This window comes from Strix aluco, chromosome 7 (assembly GCF_031877795.1).
Source record: "Strix aluco isolate bStrAlu1 chromosome 7, bStrAlu1.hap1, whole genome shotgun sequence".
NCBI classification, from domain to species: domain Eukaryota; kingdom Metazoa; phylum Chordata; class Aves; order Strigiformes; family Strigidae; genus Strix; species Strix aluco.
In genome coordinates this window covers 33,683,879-33,706,850 of record NC_133937.1, presented here as the reverse complement: position 1 = coordinate 33,706,850, position 22,972 = coordinate 33,683,879, and the positions used below count along the sequence as shown (strand labels likewise).

Sequence of the window (22,972 nt, the reverse complement as noted above, 5' to 3'; positions counted from 1 at the left end):
AGATACAAGGCATGCTTACCTGCTTTCTCTTCTTTTGTTTTAAATGTGGTGTGGTTTTTAAAGGTACAACTCTCCCAGGTACCAGTGTTGGGCTGAGTGTTGGGCTTCAGTGGCACAGTGATCTCTGTGTCTGTAATAATGCCTGTATATCTTGCTGTCAGGTGCACTAAAAGCAATATTCAAATGCCTAGATTCCTTCCAGATCTCTGTGCCTACTGTTTACAGCTTGCTGATTCTCAGTGCTACCCCATCGGTGTCTCACTTAGACCCTTGTAATGATTTGTGAGAAGCACATCGCTCTTGTCACTGACTAGCCACTGTTTTGTGTAGCTCTCACAACATGTGAATATGGCTCTGAAAGGGCACTGTGATCATCTTCAATTTTCTGATGAAATTTTGATTGATGCTAATGGATAACATATATGTGGTAGCTCTGCTAAAATCGGAGCCAGGTTAGACAGGTATTATTCTTGTACCGGCAGTTTATGCCAGTGTATCTGAACCCTTTGTGTGATGAATTGAATGGTGTGAGGCTGCAACTTTCTGGGCATCACCTACGATAAGAAGTGCTCTGCAGATGCAAAATACAGTACATTAAATCACTGTTCTTGATTGTGCTTGAGAGGTGTTCTGTCCCAAGTAGGTGCTTGAGAGGGAACTTAGAGCAGATGTCTGCCGCAAGCTACTGCAGAAATCATGCTTCTCCCCATAGCCAGAGCAATAGCGTAACGACTGGGTTTGGTGCTTGAATTTAACACTGATGGGTGCCTTGGTTGTCAGACGGAACAACACTTTGATGTTTCAGAGTCAAAAAAAGGTTCTTCCTTTCTGCTACTACTCTCCTGCAACGTACTAAGCCAGCTAATGTTAGCTGAGCGAGGAGGAAAAAAAATTCTTTCTAGACCCACACTAAAATTGAATCTTGTGTAAGGGACAAGCTAATAAGCTCAGCTAGGTGTTCATACGAACCTGAGTTCAGAGAATGTAGATGACTACTTGTGCCATCCTTTTCAAAATCTATCCATCCACAGTATTTTTACATTTTAATCATTGTAGTTAAACTCATTCCCTCTTAGGCTTGTAAAATAAGAAACCATTAAACCCACAGATTCCAAACAACCTGTCAAAATGACCATAAAAAATGACAAACTTCCTATGGAATAAGTAACAAAAATAAAGCCTCTTCAGTCCCAGAGCAGGCTTATCTGATACAGTGACCTTTTCAAAAAGTTTATGTCTTTCATATGAAATGTACTTTTTTATTTGCTTCCGAGAGAAAGAGATGGCAAGAGAAAAATAATTATTTTATTTTTCTAGAATTATTTTTATCTATATAATTAATTTTGATCTATATAAAAGAAAACAAAATTTAAGGGGCCTTAGTTCTTAATTTTATATTGAAACTCTAATTTTACTTCAAATGCTTTTTTTTTTTTTACTTAGTTCCTCCCATTAGATTTTAAAAGCAGATGCTAAGCTCTCTGGGAAAGGGTCTTATTTCTGAAACTAGCAGTCACATGCCTTCAAATATTCTCCTTCTGCATTATTCAAAACACCTACAGCTGAGTGTGTAACTTAGGCAACCTGGCTTGATATTGAATAATGTAGTCACTGCCTTGACATTCGGAAAGATGTCTGTACCCAGCAAATGCTATTTTTATATATGTTGTCTTGTTGCTTGAGGGATCATGGAAAATTAGCCTGCATACAATAATTTTTCCTGAAAGTATATGATTTGGAAATGTATTTATGTGTTCCTTGTTTGTTTCTTTTCTTTTCCCTCTGCCTTTGTTAATTATCTCAATACATTTTTAAAGCCTGCGATTAATTGCTATTGAAGTGCATTTAATTTGAAGCAAAAGTTTCTGCTATTTAAGCCTCTTGTCAGGAAACCAAGTATTAGAGTTGTTTGGTTTCTTTTTTCTGAGGCTGTTTAATGACACCATAAATATTCAGCCTGTCTCTAAATAGGTAATTAAAGCTGACCATTGGCCAGTTGTTCCCCTTTGTTGCCTGGTGTGGAGCGGGGGGAAGCCTGGGAAGCATCAATCCCCGTGCCCGCTGTCCCCACACACGCTGTTCTCGGGTTTTGGCAGGTTGTGTGAGTGATTCCCGTGTCATTGAACCTCCACAAGAATACAAGCTTATGGCCGATGTGAATGGTGGAGTGAGCTGCTCTTCCACCATCCCTACGTGCGCCTTCCCTCTCTTCTCAACAGTTTCGAAATGCCTTTGTGCAGCTGACTTTGGGAGGTGGAGAACGGAGTTCAGCTTTTTCCTGGGACAAGACAGTGGATTTCAGGAAGAGGTCGTGTTTTTAGTATGTCCAAGGATTGATGAAGGCCTTTGAGATGAGTCAGGTGTGTAGATGTGAAGCAGGTTCCTGCTTTCATTTTAACTTTTGTGCCACAGCTTGTTCTGAGAGGCAGCAAAACTTACAGGGAACAAAGCTAATGCTGTGAGAGGAGGAAATCAGGGGGTAGACGACAGTGCTGCCTAACACCTGCAGTCTGGAGAGTTTTGCTTCAAAATTCCCTAGTCCTCGGGGGTTTCACAGGGATCCTGCCTTGTGTGAGTGGCAGCTTTGGTGGGAGGACTCAGGAGAAACTTCGGGTGGATTTTACATTGTGATGAGTGTCAGGGCGACGTCCTGAGCCCAGGGGTTAGCAAGGAACTGAGCCTGGGCTTGGAGTTAATGCCCTTATTTATTCTATGTAAACTGCTGGCAGGGCTTTCAAAATGTGAATGGCTGCTGAGGGTGGGAAGTAAAGGAGAATTAGACTAGGAAGCATGGGAGGAAGACAGGAAAACATTTTCCCTGGTTCTAGGATTGTGCATGGGAGGATACCAGCCTTATTTTTATTCTCGGGTTTGTAATAGCTTCTTAGTTTGGAAAACTCTTCAAACTTAATCATGGATCAAGTGACAACAGGGGCGTCTCTCTCCCAGGTGCTGGAAACAAGTTAATTAGCTAAAAAATCACTGGAAACAAGAGATTCTGGCCCTGACGGCACTGCAGAACCACATGGGAGAGTCCACTCCCAAGGCAAATAAAAGATCCGGCGCTGTAAAAGCTACCCCGTAATTCGTGATTCTGGGGGCCCCGTTAATGATTTCTGCCTGTCCCGACACACCCCCGACAACCCGAAGGCAAACAGCTAACAGAACCTCTGTAAACCACATCACCGCGCTGCTTCCAGCAGGTCTCCACAACCCTTTCCTCAACGCCTAGGGTGGGGGTCGCTTTCGGCCCTGGGGTGTGTGTGTTTGTGCTCTTCTTACAGCGATCACCGTGAGGGTTTCTCTGCCTCAGTAGCCGTGAAATCCGCATCTGAGGCTAGGCAGGGCTGGGCTGCCCCTCGGAGCTCTTCCCCCCCCCCCCCCCCGCCCCGCCCGCGAGCGGCAGCCGCAGCCCCGGCTCCCTTGTGCGGCTGCGGGGAGCGGGCGGGGAGGGGCCGCGCAGCCTGCGCGGGAAGCCCGTCAGCGCCGGGGCCAGCACGGAGCCGGCCCTGCGCCTCCCAGCACCGTCCGCAGGAAGGCGCAGCGCGGGAGGGGGGGAACGACGGGACACACGAGTACTGGGGGAAGGAGCGGAGCCTCCGCCGGGGTTGGGTCAGCGCAGCTCCGGCGCCGGCCCATGCCGCGGTGTGCGCAGTGAGCGCGGCGGCGGGCGGAGAGCCGCGGAGCGGCCGGGCCATGGCGGAGACGGAGAGCGGTGCCGCAGGTAAGGGGGAGCGGCCCCGCCGCCGCCGGGCCCCCGCCGCAATGCAGGAGGGCTAGGGTTACCGGGGGGAAACGAGCCGGAGCCGCGGCCGGAGGGGGCGGCCAACGTCCTGGCGGTGTCCCCGGCGGGGGGCGGGGGGGTGTTCGGGGTCTCCGCGGGCAGGGGAGGCCGGGGGGGTGTCGGCTCTCTGCGGCTCTCGGTCCCGCTGCGGAGCGGCCGCGGCTCATCACGTACCGTCCCCGGGGGAGCCGATGCAGCAGAGCCGGAGCGGCGGGGGGGATCCAGGTGAAAAACAATGCGGCGGCAGCGCCGGGCCGGGCCGGGCGAGCTGCCCGGGCGGCGGGGCTCTGCGGCGGGCGCGGCCCGCAGCATCCCTCCCGGCGGGGGGGGCTGTGTGGCTCCGTCCTCCCCGCGGGTCGGGGTTTCCCTTTCCCAGCAACGGCCCGGGGGAGAGGGGGAGGGCTTGGACTGGAAATCAGGGGCTGCTGCAATAAAGGAAGGCAGCCTGCCGAGCCTGGTGCGCTGGAAAAGAAAGACCTGGCAGCTCGGTGGGAGCGACAGCGCTGGTTGGGGTGAGAGCTGTAGCATCCTGGCGCAGCCGCGGGGACCAGAGAGCTCCCAGCGAGGTGTAGGGATGGGATAAAACCCGACCGGATCCGTTTTATCACGTTAACGGCTCCGCGGGTCTCCCCGGCTTTGCAAACTTGACATAGGAGCTGAGATGATCTGAACCTTGTTTTGCCTGAAACAAGGATTCTGTGGTTTTGTTCCGTTTGTGATTACACTGTGCTTGATAAAAATAACACAGCCTTTGCAGGACCGGGGTGGTCTCTCCTTGTGTGGGAAGGGAACTGGGGGAGGGAAGAGGGTTCCTAGGATACAAATGATATGGGTGAATAACCCTAAGGGAAATGCAGACTCAGCCTGATTTCATTCGATCTCTCCATCCCTTCTTCCTCACTGTATGCTGCAAAGATTTGAGGAATCTGTAATGTTGAGCCTAAGGTGCTGAGAGTAACGTATGGAGAAGCTGAAAAGGTTGAGTTTGTACAGATCATAATGATGGGATTCGAGGAATATTCTGAATAAAATAGCTGAACTGCAGTACAAGTGGAATAAAAGAGTCATCAAGTATCCATTTAAAAAACCCCAGAAGACAATACTTAGAAACTAGTTGAATCTTCAAGATGACCTGCTCTACTGGATTCCCTAGCCCCCCACCCCATCTAAATGTTCTCTCAGTGCTTCCTAAATAAAGTCTCTAATGTCTGTTTGCTTTGAAGTAACCTGCAACAATATTCTAGCATGCAGCTGACAAAGGGAAGAATGGACTGAGAGATTCATTTGTCTTTTAGATGACAGGGTATCATGTATTTTGTTTTCTGCAGAGTTGCAAGGTTACTGCGATGCAATACTGAAATTAAGTAGCTTGTGACATAAGGAGAATCTATGCATGAGGGATTTTGTTAGAAGACAGAAGACTGTATAGTAAAGCAATGATTTGTTATGGCAGAAATCTTTATGTTCTTTCCACACACTGGAATGCTAAAGCTGTCAGGGAAAAAAAGGCTTCAGGGATAGAATGTGATTTAGTGAGTGGTGTTGTATTGACAGTATTGAAGCTGCAGTCACTTATTGCAGCATAGTACAATGCGTAAAATAAATGTCTATATGTAAAATAGCCCAGTGTTGTATGCAGTGCCTGCCAATCATTTTTATAGCTTCAGTTAGCACAGCATTGCGGTATCTGCAGCATGGTTAGTAGGAGCCTGGATTAAATTGTTCAGGCTCAGGAGCTGTTGCATGTAAAGCTTCTAATTATACTGACTTCTGGCATTTTTAAAGCCATTGGCTCATAATTGGGTGACGGTGATTCAGCTGACAAGTTTTCCTTTATGGTACTGTCACCATATAAGCTTTTAACCTGAATATTTAGTTCATTCCCTCTGGGACAGCAGTTGGTGTTCAGCAGAGCTGCCCTGCTCTGTACCTGCAATATTTCCCCAAAGCCATAGTCAGCTAGTGAGGCCCCAAGAGCTCTGTTCTATCCAGAGGCTGATTTAGCTGATGTTTGTATGGTGTAAGGGGACTTTATCCTAGTCTAGAGAGAGTGACCAGGATGTCTCTCAAATATATCACCAAAAAAATGTCACCAGGAGCTGGAAGAGGTGCTGCGGCCTCGGGTGTCGGCTCAAGTTAGAGCAGCCCTTGGGAGGCCAGTCCTCGGCAGGAAGAGCAGAATGCTGCTGCAGATACAAAAGACCTGATCCCTGCATGTAAATGTCAAGGTTTAGTATATATTTCGCTTTCTGACAGTGTCACTGGTGGTGGGGGTTATATGTGAGTTGACTGGTGTCTCATCTTGTGCTCTCTTCTGCCAAATGCTTTTTTTTTCGTTGAGTTGATGTGACCTGCCGTGGTCAACTTCTCCCACTTTCATGGGAATGCTGTTGAAATTTTTGAGGCCCCTTCTGGATGTCATATCTGCTGTTGCAATTAAGTCTGGATTTTTTTTTTTTCTTTTAAAGCTACAGGTGTGGTCAAATATTTTAAAATTTCCAGTTCCTTATTCTTCTAACCTGTTCTGGGTGATTAGTTCCCTTTTTGCTGCTGTCATCTACTATGATTTTGCTTATTCTATCTATAATTGCACTAACCAACCATCCCTTTCTTTTAAAAAAAAATCTTTAAAATATACTTTTACTTTTAAAACAATAGCATCCAAAGGATCCTATCACCTCCATTTTCTGTACCTGAACAAACATCTGCCTTTTGATGATGTGTCAGACGGGATTTCACAAGTGTTTGGCACCATTTATGGTTTTAGAAACTTTTCTAAGACTGTCTTAGTCTGTAGGTATTGTGAAGGAGCAAATTTGCTTTCTTGGGTGTTTAAAAAAGCTGTGCTTGCTTTCAGTAAAGAATAAGGGAAAATGTGAAGGGAATAAACAACAATGCACTCAGTTGATGCTACTTCTGAGTAGGAGAACAAGAACAGTCATGACCTTAATTAGCTATGAAGCAACATGACCTTTTTGGGCAGTCTGTTCTTTTTTTAATGTTTTTAAGTAGATGCTGACAGTTTCCATATGCAGCTTAGTGAAATCTTTAGAGTATTTTGTCTGTCCATAAACGACTTCAGTTGCTTACTTATTCAGCTTCTGTACAGCACTTGTCACTTTTCTATTAAACAGCCTTGCTAGTTGAAAACAGAAATGGGTGAAATGCCAGGTTGCATCACTATCATGCAGGCTTGTTCAGCTGTATTTCTCCAATGGTGAAAGAGAGAGGTACCGGAAGGACTTGGAATCTGGTTCAGGAATGAGCTCTGAAGTCCATCAGTCGTGATTGTAACGCTCGCTTCACAGATGTTTTACTGAAGAGTGTGCAGCTGTTTGGTGATGTAAGGTCACAGATGTTGGTGCTGCGCTGAGGGAATGCTGCTGCCGAGTATGAACCTCAGTGATCTGAAATGCCTGGGATGTACCTGCAGACTTCATCTTCTTCACTGTGACAAGTGTCCTGGCTCCTGGGTCATTAAATTGAAACGGCCTCTTCTCAGTGACCAGGCACATTTTTGATCTAAAAAGAACATTCCACAGGTCTCATTACTCAAAATATGTCAGCTATGGCCCATGTGCTGTGCTGTTAAGAAACATAGTGATATGCATTTAAAATAAACAAATATAAGTTTAAAATTTTGCCATAACTACTACTAAAGCAGTGACTTTGCAGTGTTTTAAAATTAGGATCACAGTGGTGAAGTGTGTAAGTAATCGGTATTAAAACAGGAAATTCCTTCAAAGTCTGTCTCAGAGGGATTTGAGAAAGGTTTTCATGTAAGTGAAAAGGAAAATGCAGTCAGTTTTAATAAAGTAAGTAAATAAATAAACGAAGATACTCAGACTGTGGAGGCCAGCATTCAGGCTGGGAAGCCTTTGTTCTCTACTAAGGGCTTGACTAAATGTCCTTACTCAGGTCTGCATCAGGGTGTGTCAAGGACATCAGAGAGCAGATTTATGAGCTGCATTGGTGTGCCTCGTCATTGGCACGCTGCTGTGATCTGGTCATGTGTGAGAGTCATTTGGTGCTTGCTAGCCCAAATCAGTAGCTCTATCGTGATTGATTTGCAGGGCTCTGGGCACATGGATCAGTTCTAAAGGCATCTTAATTTACAAGAACAAGAGACCTGGAGAGGGCTTTTCTTATAGCTGTTTCTTCTGTCAGTAGTTCCTCAGTGCTTGAGTCAACACTCTCGGGCTGTGCTCTGCAGACGCAGTTTCTGAGGAATATTGAGAGAGATTTCTAGTAATTGTTATCAGTTGGAGTCAAGAAAGAAGTGTGTATGTGAATGGAGTTTCGTAATGGCAATTTCATGTCATCTGGGGGAGTTTATTCACTTACTCTCTCTGAAGAAAAACCGTCTCTATTGCAGGAGCCTACCCAACCTGCGCTAGTTTCCTTGGAGAAGGAGGCAGAGATAAATTATTCTCCTTATGCTACTTTCTTCTCCCATAGGGAATAATCTGGGAACCCTGCTTCGATTTGTCCATTTCTGGATACATCTTACGTTCTTAGTGCTGTTCAGGACCTCTCTCTAGGGTTGAAGCAGTTTCTCACGAAGGGTTTTACAGTCCAGAGCACTCCATGTCCACCTGACTCACACAGCCTTTCCTTGCGAGGCTCTGTGTTTGTATTCACACTTTCTTTTTTCCTGTTCCCTGTGAAGTCTGAAGAGTGAGTCTTTGGGTGTCTCTCTCCTCCTTACAGCGATTGGGTGATTTTTCTCTGTTAAGAGATAACAAGAACATTAAAATCACACTGTCTTTAGTATGTCCTTGCAACCTTGCCATTGTTTGAGCAGTGCATTCCTGTGACAACTTGTTCTTGTGGACTTCATCATCGTTTGAGGACTCTTGATGCCTTCTCCATGCTTAAAGATCAAATACCTGCGGTTATACTAGGCTGACTGGCAACTAGCCCCATTCCCTGGTGCCAAACAGATCCAACAAATTTAACATCTCTTTCTCAAGTTTCCATGGATACCTTAGTAGAGCACATGCTGTAATCAGAATGGCAGGGCATGCCATTTACAAAAGCTTTCAGTATTGTCATTATGGAACTGCTGCATTCAAAAATCAACCTTTTGTAGTAGCTTTATTGCTTACTCAGCTATGTCTCCTTATGATTTTAGCCATAGGAACTGCTCTGCAGGCTTGTCATGGTGACAGTGTAGCTTTTCAGCTGGCTATCTGGCTGGTTGGTGTTGGTCTCTGTGCTGTCTATGCACAGTCATGGCACTTGATTGTAAGCCTGACGAGTGCTAGTATAAAAACCTCTGGAAATGGATTTTGTTTGATGGCTGCATGGTTTTGTGATCTGCTCTACAAACCCTAAACATGTACTTTCTTCTGTCTGTGGCTTCTCTCCTCATAAGGTATTTTCCTTTAAGCCTGATAGCTGGTCTGTTTTCAAGATTGTAAAATAAAAAGAATAAAGAAATACAAACTTTTGATTTAGCTATAAAGTGTCACTCAGAAACTAAATCAATAGCCGTGGACTGTGGATTCACAGAAGACTTTGCTAATGAATTGTCAGATGTGATACCAGTTTTTGCAGTTTTGCAACAGCTAATATTCTCTTATTTTCCCATGTTTGAACAAAATCGGTTTTAACAGCCTTGAAGAATATCAAGGGATTTATGCATAGCATCACTCATACTGACTGCTGTGAGAAGTAATGGTTATTCTAGTTTGGCTATTCTTTTTACCCTGTCTCCCTCTTTGGTGTGTGGTTTTTTTGGTTGTTTTTGGTTTTTTTGTTTTTTTGGTTTTTTTTTATAGGGGGAGGGAGAGAGGTTTGTTTTCTGTTGTCAAGACTCTGCAAATGTGTGAATCATGTTTGGCATTCCTGAAGATTGTCAAAATGAAGCAGATAAACATTTTCAAGTATTTTTTCCAATTCATGTTTTAAGAAAAACGAGTCACTGCATTCATCCAGCTTGATGCATTGCAAGATACTTTGTGAATCTAGGAATGCTTGATACGTAAATAACCTTCTTGCCTTCTAAGTAAACAAATACCCTCAAAAATGTTCTTATTCCTGTGTGCTGAATGCGTGGTCTGGAAAAGCTGAACAGTAATTCTTGTTCAGTCTTTGCATAATATTCCTTTGAATATCTTGATCTAGAAAGGTAAATCAATTGCATTGTTTTCAGGATGCAATTGTGTCTTGAGATGGTTCTTAAATAGAATTGCAGTAAAACAGGGATTTTATAACTCTCTAACCTTTTGATCATGCTTTTTAAGAACAAAAAGCAGCCAACTAGCCCACCCTCAGCTGGTAAATGGTGTTTTTTCCCCCAAAAAGTGATTAGCATCACAAATGTTCTGTTTTATGAGTGTGGTCTTGGGAATTAGAGCATAATCTTATTAGGGCCATTCCTGACAACCTTGCAGTGAGCCGCGTAGATGAGATAGGTGACAGACATGATGATGGAGGAGAAGCAGCAGGAAACCTTTTCTAGGAGGGTATCTTTTCACAGAACCTAGGTTCTATACATCTGTGTTTTGTTTTCTGTTTCTTGTATCTTTCTGTTTGGGAGCAAGGAGGGAGGAGGTGAGACATATAGGAAAACAATGCTTGCACAGAGGCAAATAGTGAGAGGAAGCCTGAAGGAAGCAAGTTCATAGAAGAGCTTGTTGAAGGAAGAGAAGGTTAGCTAGTGTGTATTAAAGGTGACTATTACAGAACTATATCTGTAGAATATTTAGAAAGACCCTGGAGAGTTGTCTTCTACCACTTTGAGCTGCAAAATCTGATGTTAACCCACTTTATCAAAACATGCAGTCTGCCCTCTCTGACATGTAAACCAGGATCAGTTTTGTCTCTCCTAGCAGCAGTACATGGGTGAGGAAGAGCAGGAATCTAGGAAGAGAGTGATCACTGCAAGGCACTGCTGACAAGTTCCCCAACCCCCAGGCTCTGGAGTGTGAGCAGGTTCTGAGCAAGTGGGAACCACATCCAGACTGGAAGAGAAGAGGGAGCTGACTGACCACAAAAGCTGGAAAGCTCTCAGGTCATTCAAGGTGGAGCTGGATTTAAGACCTTACAGTGTGGATGGTTAATGGGTTTGAGTTTAAGGCAGCTTTAAGGCCAGACTTAGCTATTGGTAAGGACCTGGCTGAGGCTTTACAGACCCAGCTTTGAAGTGTGCAGGGGAGTGTGATAGTCTGTTCTAGTCCAGTTTACCAAGCATTAGCGAGATCAGATCAAATCTAGGTAAAATAGTTTAACCTGTCAAAAGAGGAAAGGTGAATGTAACCCCTGTGGCATTTTCAGAAGGTTATTGTAAGTTCTTGTGTGTTTCTTTCATCTTGAGTTCACAGAAAATAGGTAGTGTCTTTTGGTTTCCCTTTATCCACAAAGTGAGTGATGGGATGAACCTGGGGTGCTTTTTTGATACTCTTAACAATAATGTTAAAAACTTAAATTATCTTAGAAAGCTTGATAGCATAGTGGCAAAGTAATTCCTCCAGTCAAACTATAATCATGATGGGAGGCAATGTAAAGGCTTAAATGAAAAAGGTCAAAGTTGTAATGAGGAACATGTCTTATTTTTAGCATTTTATCCAAAGAATTGGGAGATTTTTTACTTAGGAAATCACTGTGCTCTAATTGGTATCAATGCGATGAATACCAGTCCTTTGAGTGACCGATTGTTATGAAAGGGTATCAGGAAACTTGGATTTGTATCAGAGATTGGCTATGGCTGTATTCATAGAAAGGAAGTATATTGCAATCTTCAACAAACCAGCTGGATGCCTACTGGCGTTTTAAAACAAAGAACTCTGATTCCATTGATGGTAATAGCAGTGGTCTCATTGGTTTCAGTAGAAACAGAAGGTTCTTACTTCTGATATGAAATACAGAATCTTTTTATTATGCTTAAGAGTATTTTAAGTGGTTTTTTTTTGTATTTGCTTCTCTCCGTCTCTTTTTTTGTTGTTCTATAATTATTTTCAAAGGCCATCTTTGTATTTGCAGTAAAATGCTCTAGGTTGTCATCTTACATTTGGAAGCTGTGACATTTTGTGCTTAATGCAAAGCAAAATCTCAGTGATAGAAAAAGCTGAATAAGGCTTTCTTCATCAATGCAGCAGTTGCCAGCTAATAGCAATATGGTAAACCCTTCCTTTCCTGTTGTGCAAGCATCATTAGCAAGCTTTGCTTGCAGCAAAATTATTATTGATGCTCAAGATGATATACAATGTTTTGAATGAGAAATGATGTTTTTAATTCCTTTCTTTATTGCCTGATGGCTACCCTATACCCATATTTCACTCAGTACATATATATATATATATTTTTTTTTTTTTAATCCAAAGATATTTCCTGAATGGAAAATGAAGAATATTGCAAAGATTTTGATATGACCAGCAACCTGACTGAGATCATAGCTACGTATAGCAGTCACTCACACTAACTGGATGGCTGGAAATTGCAGAAAAATGGCCATCGGGTATGTGCAAGTGTTTGATCTGTGAAAATGATCAGTATGTGCACGGTAAATTCATTTAACTTGAATTTATTGGACCCATAAAGATCAGCTGCAATAGTGGCATTTTTAGTAGGTCTAATGCATCCTGAGTTACCCCGTGCATCTGATTCATCAGCCTACAAATGAGAGGCTGAAGGGATTGGGCATATGGAACGGCGGATATGCATTACACAAATCGAAAAACATTACTGCAGCTTTCCTTTTGAGGCAGGGTGGTGTACTGCAGGCGTTCTGTTGGGAGTTTGGGAGAGCCTGGAAAAGGGTGTGGTATTGAGGTCTTTCCAGTGGGTCTTCAAGCTCAGCTAGAGTCTCAGATCTGCATGATGTATGGAATTCATTGCTTTGTACATTATGGGTTGTGAAAGCACTTAAAATGCTAGAAGTATCTGAAATAGGGAATAGTATTGATCCTATCGTGGATTCAGAAAATCATGAGAAGAGTTTAATTAGCAAGTGTTGGGTTTCTGGCCATTCTGACAGGAGAGAAATAGAAATGACTTCAGATACGTTGACCGGGGTATAACATACGCACTAGTGTTCAGGCATGTTCCTGCAGAGAGGTGATTTCCTAGTGATGCTGCCTGTTTTCATGTTTGCAAAACAGCTGTAGGAGATCCAGACCACGATGGGTCCCTTTCACCATCACTTGGAAGTGAGGTCTGTGAAGGTCCGTTCCTGGCCAAACCTTCTCTTCTGTAGGCATGACTCTTAAGTACTGCAAAATGTGTCTGAAAAGGTCCGTGTTGGAGTTTGATGGCAGACTTATGGCTTGATGCCTTTTTGTTTTGTTGGGTGGTGGTTTTTTTTGTGTTGTTTTGTTTTTTAAAGTTTTTTCTTTTCCATATGATAAACTGGTGACATGAGACAGTCAGAAATTTCCCCCCTTCCCTGACCTGACTGCATTTTTGTGCTTTATGGCGTTGAGCAGCATATCCCACTTCCTGAATTCCTGCTTTTACTTGTGTTAAACTCGTACTTAGAGACAACGTGTGCCTGCAAAAACTTTAGCTTATCTGTTGTCTATGTTACTTGGGTTGCAGGGAACCTTCTGATAGCAGAGAATCCATTGCGATGCCATGTCACTTTGCTGTTGAAATTAATGGTTTCCCTATTATGTGAAGCAGAAAATTTTGCTGATACCTGGTGTAGCTGTATTATATATAGTTAAATATTAAATAAAAGCTGAATTTGATGGAAAAGAGAAGATTTTGTGTAGCTGCTGAAAAAAATTTTTGTTTTAATACCACCTTAGTGACTTGTGACTGCAAGGTTTAGCAGTCATCTTTCTTAAAGCAGGTTTAAGCCTGCTGTCTTAAAACTGATTATCTGGGACTGTAGTGGTCCATGTCTGATACTTTCAGTGGTTCACAAAAACTTACTTATCCTGAAAAGGAATGCATGGCAGGGGCTCCCAAATATTGAGAATAGCTGAAGATATCAGCTGCCATTAACCGATCTGTCAAATTAAATAAGGAGCTTGTCCTGCTCTCTATATCTATGATAAAATCAGATTCAGCTGAACATGCCATCAGTGAAATGTTCACACTGCATCAGCTAAGTTCTTATAAATGCTCTGGACTTTGCTTTTACTCTGTGTTCTGTGACACTTAAAGGTTAATCCTTCATTGCATTTTGTCATCAGCTTTCTTGCATTTTGTTGAAACCTGGAATGTGGCTGATCATTTACGGAAAACCAGAAAAAGCTAAACTGATTAGCTGTTGCAGGAAACCACAGAAAATAAACCCTTGCATGTGTTTAGATGAAAAGAAAGAATACTTTAAATTAAATCTGCTAAACCAGCAATTGCAGCTAATATGATAATGGACATGATTCATTATTAATACAGTATCTGCTGATCTCCTAATTTCACCAATTCTGTAATCGTTTGGGGATTTGCAAATCAGATAGGACCTTTTGAATGTTAAAAAAAAAATGCTGAAAATGAGTTGTCTTTATTTTCCCTTTGTTTTCTGGTCACCTTGAAAATGCACAAGGTGTTCTTTGGCAATTGCTTAGGTTAGGACTAAAGTCAGAAATTGTAATGATGTGGTCACATTCATTCTATACACAGTTAAATTATCCAAACATACACAGTCATATTTCAGGTAAATGTTCATATTATTCTTTCATAAATAAATTAAAGAATTTGTATTCAAGAAGTTTGCATCATATTTAGAAAGTGTTTATTTTAAATATTGGTGTGTTTGAATAATTTGGATTCTAAATCAGATTCTTCCATTTATTTTGGTGTGCAAATTGTCAAGAATTAAATGTTTATTTAACGCATGCTGTTTAGCTATATTTTTTTTCTTGGTATGTAGTTTGACACAGAGATCCTTAGTAAACATGGGAGATAAAGCTGGAACTTGAGCTATGTGGGACACTACTTGGTGGTGTTTTTTCATTACAGAAGCATTAATAAGTCATCCTGCTTTTAAGAATTTATCTGAATACCATGATACTATCCAGGACATCTTTTTAAATTGTTAAGAAGAGGAATTTACTCAAAGTCTAGGCATCTTTTTTCTGTTGCATGATTGCAAATCAGGTTCCTTGCAATTCTTTTCCCATTCTCTGGCTTGGAACAGATGCATTTTTTGTTTTTTTGTTTTTTGTTTTTTTTTTTTTTTCAGATCAACCAATCACAGTCCTTCAGAAATAAGAGATTTTAAATATCCTGGAATATCCGTGCATTTACTGCTGTTCAGAACACAGTTGTAGAAATAGTGACACATGCACGTTTTTTCTCCAAGCAAATACAAACTCAACAAAGTATTAAAGCTCCCACAGGGACACATCTATTTTAAGACCTTTCAGTTTATATAGGGTAGATAGTATAATATTACAAATTTCTTAATTTCATTTGCTTTTAACAACTGTTTCACTACTTGTTAGAAGAACTCTTGGTATTGAATCCAGGGTGACTGGCTTCCAAGCCATTTTCTGTAACTGCCAACTGCTCAGATAAAGTTTTTTAGGTTCCCAGTATTCTGAACTGCGCTTACTCATTTTTTAGCTCTGCAAACTCTCTGATAGTGTCAGGGCCTGCTTTAACAGCTGGGTTGGAATATAACAATTGTGGCTGCTCCAAGTGTTGCACATCATTAGTTAGTAGTCCCATGAAATGGGTTGCAATGTAATGCAATGCTTGTGCCAACATGATAGCAACTCAACAAAATCACTGTAACGGTACATTTTGGTTAAAATTTTTAGTTTGCTACTTTAGAGGTTGCAGCATTGCCTTCCACAATTTTCCTCTCTTGATCCAACAAAAGTCTAGGCTGGTGACATTTAAGAATCATTGCAGAATTATTTTGTTTAGCTGGGTATTTGCAGGAGCAGCCGTGAATATAGTACAGAATGGTCGTGGACGTGGAAGGAATTTTTTTTGTCTGGTCAAAATATATTGATAGATCACCAAGAGTTTAATGTGCCAGCAGAGTTGAACAGTTGATGAGAATTAGAAGTTAGCCCTTCCACAAATCCAGCCTTTATGCATAAGTTTTCAAGAGCATTCTGAAAGTGAAATGGACAATTTATTTTAAAGATTTTCAATGAAAATATCTAAGTCTGTTTTCTGTTTTAAGCAGTATTTTTTTATGGGTGGCTAAGACAGATCTCTGATCTCTGCTTAACATTTTTTTGTTAGCAAATATTTTTATACTTGTGGATGCAGTGAGTGTCCTTGTATACATTTTAGACTTCTTGATTATCACAAGTTAATTGGGTTGAATAAATTCTTGATAGACCACCACCCAAGTTAGCACAGTTGCGTTGGATATGAATATTGCACTGGTTATTTAATCACTGCTCTCTGAGAGACAAAAAATGTGTATACTGTCACACAGGATTTTTTGAGTTGCATGTAGAGCTATAAATAACTTCTCAAGGTACACCCAGGCTCATAGCTGAAGACAGGCTGGAAAACAGATTGCTGAAACATGAGTGCTGAAACAGGTAACAAAAAGAATTAGTAACAAAGAGAAACACTGAAAACACATAGATAGGGATTTGATGTCTACGTTTTTGTGCTTCAAAGCCTGCATCCTAAGTGGGGGAAATGTACCAGTTTCCAAAGATGTTAAGTCAGTATTGCCATGTCCTGGTCCGCTCAGGAAGTATTGGTTCTGATCCAGTCAGGAACAAACAGCAGGGTGCAAGGAACATATTTTGTTACTAATTCTTTTTTTTTTCCTGTGCTGAAATATTGTTCTTCAATTTTATGAAGAATGCCATGTTGATGGTACAAAAATTAATCTGTTTTGAAAAGAGGAAGAAATTGTACAAAGGAGTCTGATAACAGCATCTGATCCAAATATATCTTAACAAGCCGAGCAGATTCTGTGCTTGTCACATTCGGCCTGTGGCTTTTTGTACTTTGCCATAAAAGAAGTAACATAACGTATTCTTGAAGAACTTGTATAGGAAATGTGAATATTTTGCTTCTCCAAATGCTTCTGAAGATCAGGCTGAACATGTGTATTACAAGTTGAACACAGATAGATGTTGTTACAGGAGCAATATTAAGATTTGGAGGAAGATTATTTTTCTTTCAGCAGATTATCTAATAGTCACCTACTGCAGAGTTTTTGCATCTTCCCTGGGAAACAACACATATTTGATTACCAGGAGAAACAGGATTCTTCATTAAGTAGTTCTAAGGTCTGTTCTTGGAGAGCAGCTTCTGTGTCATCTTAGAATAAATGCTCTGACTTGTCATTCATGTCTAGGAATTACGTGCTAGGAATAAATATGCATTTTATTGTGTGATACATCCAAGTAGGTGATAAAAATATGTTGAAATGTATTATTTAATATTGAGTATGGTTATTTAGAGACATATTAAATAATTCTGCTTAACTTCTAATTAGTTCGTATTCTACAGAAGATAATTCAGTAAACTCAAGGATGAAATTTAGGGGCAGGGGGGTATGACCATGGACAGAGTGTGTGGTACCTTTTCTACATTCCATTTTGATAAACTATTGCGGTCTTCATAAGAGAATATATTATATATGAATCCGTCTGAGTCGTCAGTTCTTAATTATTTTAATAAGCCATTTCCTTTTCAATCATCAACAGGGTAAATACAAGAAGGAAAAATACAAATAGTGTGTTACAGCATTTGTCACTCATTTGGTATGTTCCTTTAAATGAAATTTCACTATTGTATGCAGGGTAGAAATATTTCTTTGATTTGTTAATAAAACTTTCCTTTTTCCCAGCTGAACTCTGTCCTGCACTAATATTAACAGCTGCAAGATGTTTGAGTGCAGAGGGTATTGAAGAATAAAACCGGAGACAGTATGGGGAAAGTTTCAGAATAAAGGTTCATGATGGAGTAATTGCAACTTTAGTATTGTCAAATCGATATTATCTCCACTTTGTCTCTTAAAATGAGTCTGTCTCTTTTGATCTCACAACTTGTGTTTCGTTTCTGCATTCATACATTTCAATCTTAGGCCATTAATGTGAGTGTATAGTGTTCAAGTTGCTTGTATCAACTATGACTTCTGAATATATTTAGGAAGACTTAAAATTATACATGGTAATGTAATAACAAAAGAATGGAAGTTAGTCATGAAGGTCAGACAAATATTTTAAAATCAAAATTGCAGTTGTTGTGTCTTAGCACATTGTAAGGGCAAAAATTATGTTTTATGCGGTGGCTGTGGAATTTGCTTTCTTTTTTAGCAGATTTGTTACAACAGGAAAATAGAGTAGCAGTATGTAAAAAACCTGTCCTATCCTACTCATTCTGCTTACTGACACTGAAGAACTTGTGTTTACTTTCAGATGCAGTTTCCACATCTGCTTACTCATCACCGGCCAAAAGTTTGGGAGACCCTGGAATAACGCCACTGTCTCCATCGCATATTGTGGTAAGAAGTGCACTCTTAGCATACACTGTATATTGACATTGCTTTCTCCTGCCTGTTTAGTGGGACATAATTTCTTTAGAAAGTTGTCATTTCCTCACATAGTGATCCCTTTTATATTATCCATAGTCTCCAGTGAAATTCTGGTTGCACTGGGGTTGGTCACAGAGCTCTCGTTCATTTCATCCTCACAGTTCCCAAGTTCTGTTCCTGTCTCTATCACTGATTTGTTTAGGCAGCCCCTGAAAAATCTCATTCTATTAAAAAAAAAAAAAAAAAAAAGGATATATATGAGACTTGACAGTAAAATCCAAATTCCCAGAGAAAAGAATCTCCTCCAACACACAGAGAGAGAACCTCAAAATAGAACTGTTTTCATTTCTTAAGGAAAATAGCCACTTCTGTAAGCATTTAGAAGCAAGCAAATGTCCCGTAAAGGTAGTGTGTTTTAATCTTGTACGTCATGCTCGTTTTGTTGATAAGCTCCCATTAAAACTAAGTCCCATCTGTTTTTAAGGTCATCTGCATCATCTGTAACACAGTATATGCACGGTGTATTTCTTGATTTTTGGAAGGGATAATGTTCAGAACACATTGCTGCCCTTGTCAGATTTCTTCCTTACCTTTCTTAATCAAGTTCAGAGTTGTGCAACATCCCTCTTCAGGATTTCCAGAGTGTTCTCTCATAAATTTTTGCTTTTATTCCCTTCTTTCTCCATATACTCTAGAACTTCCCACTTTTACTTCTGTCATACTGATGAATTTATGTCCTCTTTCAGTTAGATTTGCTCCTTAAACTCTATGAGGAAGACATATAAATAATATATCACCCTAGTTGAAAAGATTGATTAGGAGAATCCAAACAAGTCTTTCGTTATTTGAGACCAAACCTTATTACTCTTGTTTCTCCATTTTGAGTAGCAGGCCTATGGGCTGATCTTGGAAGATGTAGGGGTACAATAGAAAGGTACTGGAAGTAGCAGGCATGGAGATAACAGGGATAATGTGAGGAAGATGGTGTAACACTGCTCATAGAGTGAGGACATTTGGCAGTTCCTCTGTGAAAGGTAGTACAATGTTATTGAGAGTAGAGGCTGAGCAGTAGTGGTGGAGGATTCAGACATACCCAGTACAGTAATAGGTTGACAGGTCTGTTCCATGCTGATTTTGCCAAAATGATGTGTGTGCAGACAGGTGTATTGTCCTCCTTTGCTCTCTACCTGCCTGTAGCACGTAGCCCTTTCACCAGTGTTTTCAGCTCGTTCTCTTCCTGTCTTGCTAAGCTGTCAGTATTTTAACCACCATCAGCATGCAAAGAGTAGTTCCTTGCTGTTCATTACTTACTCCTCCTTTATGTAGAATTTGTGTAAGGCAACAGCATAGTGGGGAGTGGTACAATTCCTTGTTTATTCATCTCATGCTTTATATCACGTTGTTATGATTTGGGCCAGAACCCTTCACCCTCTTCTAGTTAAAGTTCCCACGTTGCCCTTGGCTGTGCTCTTCAGGGATTGCAGGATTACAGGTAAAAGGCAGGGAGAAGTATTCAAATTCACTATAAGCAGCTGAACAGCTCTCCACATTCTAGCACAAACAGGAGGAAAGAATGCATATAGTGCTTACAAAATAAGTGTTATGTAAATTCCTCATAAATAAATAATTACAATGGGATATAAAGCTTATTGCTGTGTTTCAGGCTGTTCTGTCTCTACTAGTTTTGAATGGTAGTAGTACCTCATGTTCAAGGTTATGGCACAGTTAACTCCCCAAACCATCAAATAAGTCCCAAATATACCACACTGATGGATATACACATATTCTTCAGATGATCAATTTAAGGAGAAAAAAACCACACAGTCCCAACACCTATAACCTAGTGTTTTGCTGTAAGTTTTAATGATACAGGATAATAGCTATTCCAAAAAATCAGTATGAAGGAAACTTTTGATTCAGAAGGTTATCTGTAAAAGGCTTCAGCAAATATGTTGAGTTGTATATTGAATTTCCACTTCATTGGAATGTATTGCTTTCTGGTATCAACTTTTGTCACAAATGCAGCTTTGGGGAAATCCTTATTTCCACTGAAGAGATATGTGTGTCTTAGAGAGCAGAAATACTGACGGGTAAGACAGGTTGCAGTTATTCTAATCAGTGACTCAGTGTCTGTTTTGCTTCTGCTATTTAACAGAAGGACTCTGATGCAGATGATGCTGTAGAACAGTTATTTCTTGTTGTTGTGGCTATTGATTTTGGCACAACATCCAGTGGCTACGCCTACAGCTTCACCAAGGAACCAGAATGTATTCATGTAATGAGGTAAGGGCTGCAATGCAGCATTTAGTTTTCGATCATGGTAACATGAATTGTCTGCAGTAGCTATAGATATTTTCTGCAGGAGCCTGAAGTGTCTAGATTTGTCTCGTGTTGCCACAGTGTACATCCTTCTCATGGTTATAGATTTTTGTTGAATCTTACTGTATTCTGATTTCCTTTAATAATCAATGTGAACATGCCCTCTGTTATTTTGCTAAGTTTATAAGATGACATAAGTAAAAGGAGGGATCAGTGAGTATTCAGAGTTGTTCAGGGAGCAGTGGTAATTATTAAGTTAGGATGCCCTTGTCTCAGGGATTGAGAGAAACTACACATTTATTAAGGGTCATGGAATTTCCCAGGAGCTGCCTGTCCCCTGGAATCATGCTTCTATACAGCTGTGTGTACCATGCTTAGTTACTTGCACTCAGAAACTGGTAGTTCATTTGACTGATTTAAGCTTTTTAGCATTAAATTTGACTCACATCTCTGATAATTAACCAGTGATACTGGGAAATAAGCAGTCAAAAGGTATGAATGTGAAAATTAAGGTTTGATATGTAATCTGTTCTTTATTATATGTATGTAAGGGACAGACTTAGAAACTGTTATGTAGGGTTTTTTATTTTTCTTATTTCTTGATTAAATCAACACAATATACATCTAATGCCATCACAAATGCAAAAACTATTATGGCAGGTATCTGAAAGGGTTGTCCTACAAACCATTTTTATAGTGTTTTACAGTATTTTTAAAAGGTTTTTTTATAACTAAAACCCTATACAATTCTTATTAAATTATCTTTAAAATTACTATATTGTAACAAGGCCAAGATATAGATAATTTCAGGCATAAACAAGGTATGTATGAAAAGCTCAGCCCCAGAAGTTCTTCTAATCAAAGCTGTCATTAAAGCAGTTACGTAGTGTAGTTTGCAGCACTAATACTGAGAACAAAAGGGCAAAAAGACTAACTTGCTGTAGTCCAGTGTGATATACTGCAATTTTTCTAAGCTAGGATGCTAGCTGAATGCAGCTCTCTAAATCTCAGCAGACAGTATTGATTGTGCACTCAGCCTGCATAGTTGGTTTGTATACGGTTGCAAAGTATTTCAGAGATCTAATTCAGCTGAATGATTTGAAATAATGTCTAAAGGGAGCTAAGTTTTGGAATGGTATTATGCCATCCATTTGCAAAGATACCTACCATTTTCAGTAAGGACAAGTAATGCTTCAAGGACTTTTATGCATCTCATCCATCTATTGTTCTCTGAACGGCACAGGAAGATGCATGAGGCTAGAAGTCAAAGGACAGGCCACATGTCGCTGTCTCAGACAGGTTACAGGGTTGTCAAGTCAGAACCCGTGTTTATCAATTTCTGTTCTCTTTGACAGCAAATAATCAAATTCCTTACAGAATGAGGGAAGACATCTCTGAAGCTGTACCTGAGCAAGCCTAAATCCTATATACCGTGTTATTCCTACAATCTCTATGGAAATTTTACTATGTGAAATCACTGCTGTTTCTAGGGATGTCCTTTAAGTGCTTTGAACTCAAAATTTTACCTTAGGACCTGATTTTGCCATTGGGTTCACCCTATACTGCAGTAAATTACAGACTAGATTCTCCTTCCAGTGTACCAGGATTCCTGCTGTAGGATATTGTAACATAGGTGCTGTGTGGCCAGCTGAGTATATTCCAAATCTTAATTGACATTTTACTACTTATGGTTCAAAACACCATATTTCCTTCCTTATGCAGTAATGGTAGTGTGATTGTGATTTCAGACCTGTGTAGATATTTTATGAGATACTGATGTAAAAAGAAATGCAGTAAATCAGTGTATTTCCAAGCAGAAGGGAAGAACATATTTGGGGGGAGGAAGTGTATTCAGATTTCCAACAGGTATTTCAAACAATGCAAAATATTTTAATACAAGAATTATTTTTTTTTATATAAATCAAATATTTCTGGCAGGGAAGGGTTTTGGGGAAGATATAGTTGAAACTGACTTATGACATGATGTATATAATATTTTTATATATATTTATATATGCATACTCATGAAATCATGAAATTCAATTAAAAGAATGGTATATGTATCAAAATAAGGCTTCAGTAGTTCAGAAGGTATTAAGGGGTTCAAACTTTGTATATAATGAGGCTTACACGTAGGATAATTTACAAATATTTTAGCAGAGTAAATGTAACTTCCCGCTCTCACTCGAGAATGTTTACATTAAAATAAAGCATACCAGTGATGCATGGTCCTCTTTGCTTCCTAACATTTTTTCCACCTTCCCTCCTTAGTGCTGATCCTTTCCAGACATTTAGGTTTCTGACTGCCTTTTAACAAAGCTGCTTTTCTGTAAATGTCTCGGTGAAGGGTAAGATGGGTTTATTTAGCAGGTCCTGCTTTGGAAGAGAGTGAACACACAGGGCTTTAGTACCAATTTGGAGTGTAGTGTCAGCAAAGTTGTGATTCTACTTATGTA

General features: G+C 40.4%; 1 protein-coding gene across 1 annotated transcript in view; it reads left to right on the top strand.

The window, feature by feature from the left end:
* Positions 1 to 3,464: 3,464 nt before the first annotated feature.
* HSPA12A (heat shock protein family A (Hsp70) member 12A) overlaps positions 3,465 to 22,972 on the top strand; it is a 62,419-nt gene continuing 42,911 nt past the window's right edge. Inside the window, exons 1-3 of the mRNA XM_074831359.1 lie at positions 3,465 to 3,724; positions 18,082 to 18,167; positions 20,353 to 20,480. Coding sequence (XP_074687460.1) covers positions 3,697 to 3,724; positions 18,082 to 18,167; positions 20,353 to 20,480 — 242 coding nt within the window. The 5' untranslated portion in view covers positions 3,465 to 3,696. The remainder of the gene's footprint in view (positions 3,725 to 18,081; positions 18,168 to 20,352; positions 20,481 to 22,972) is intronic.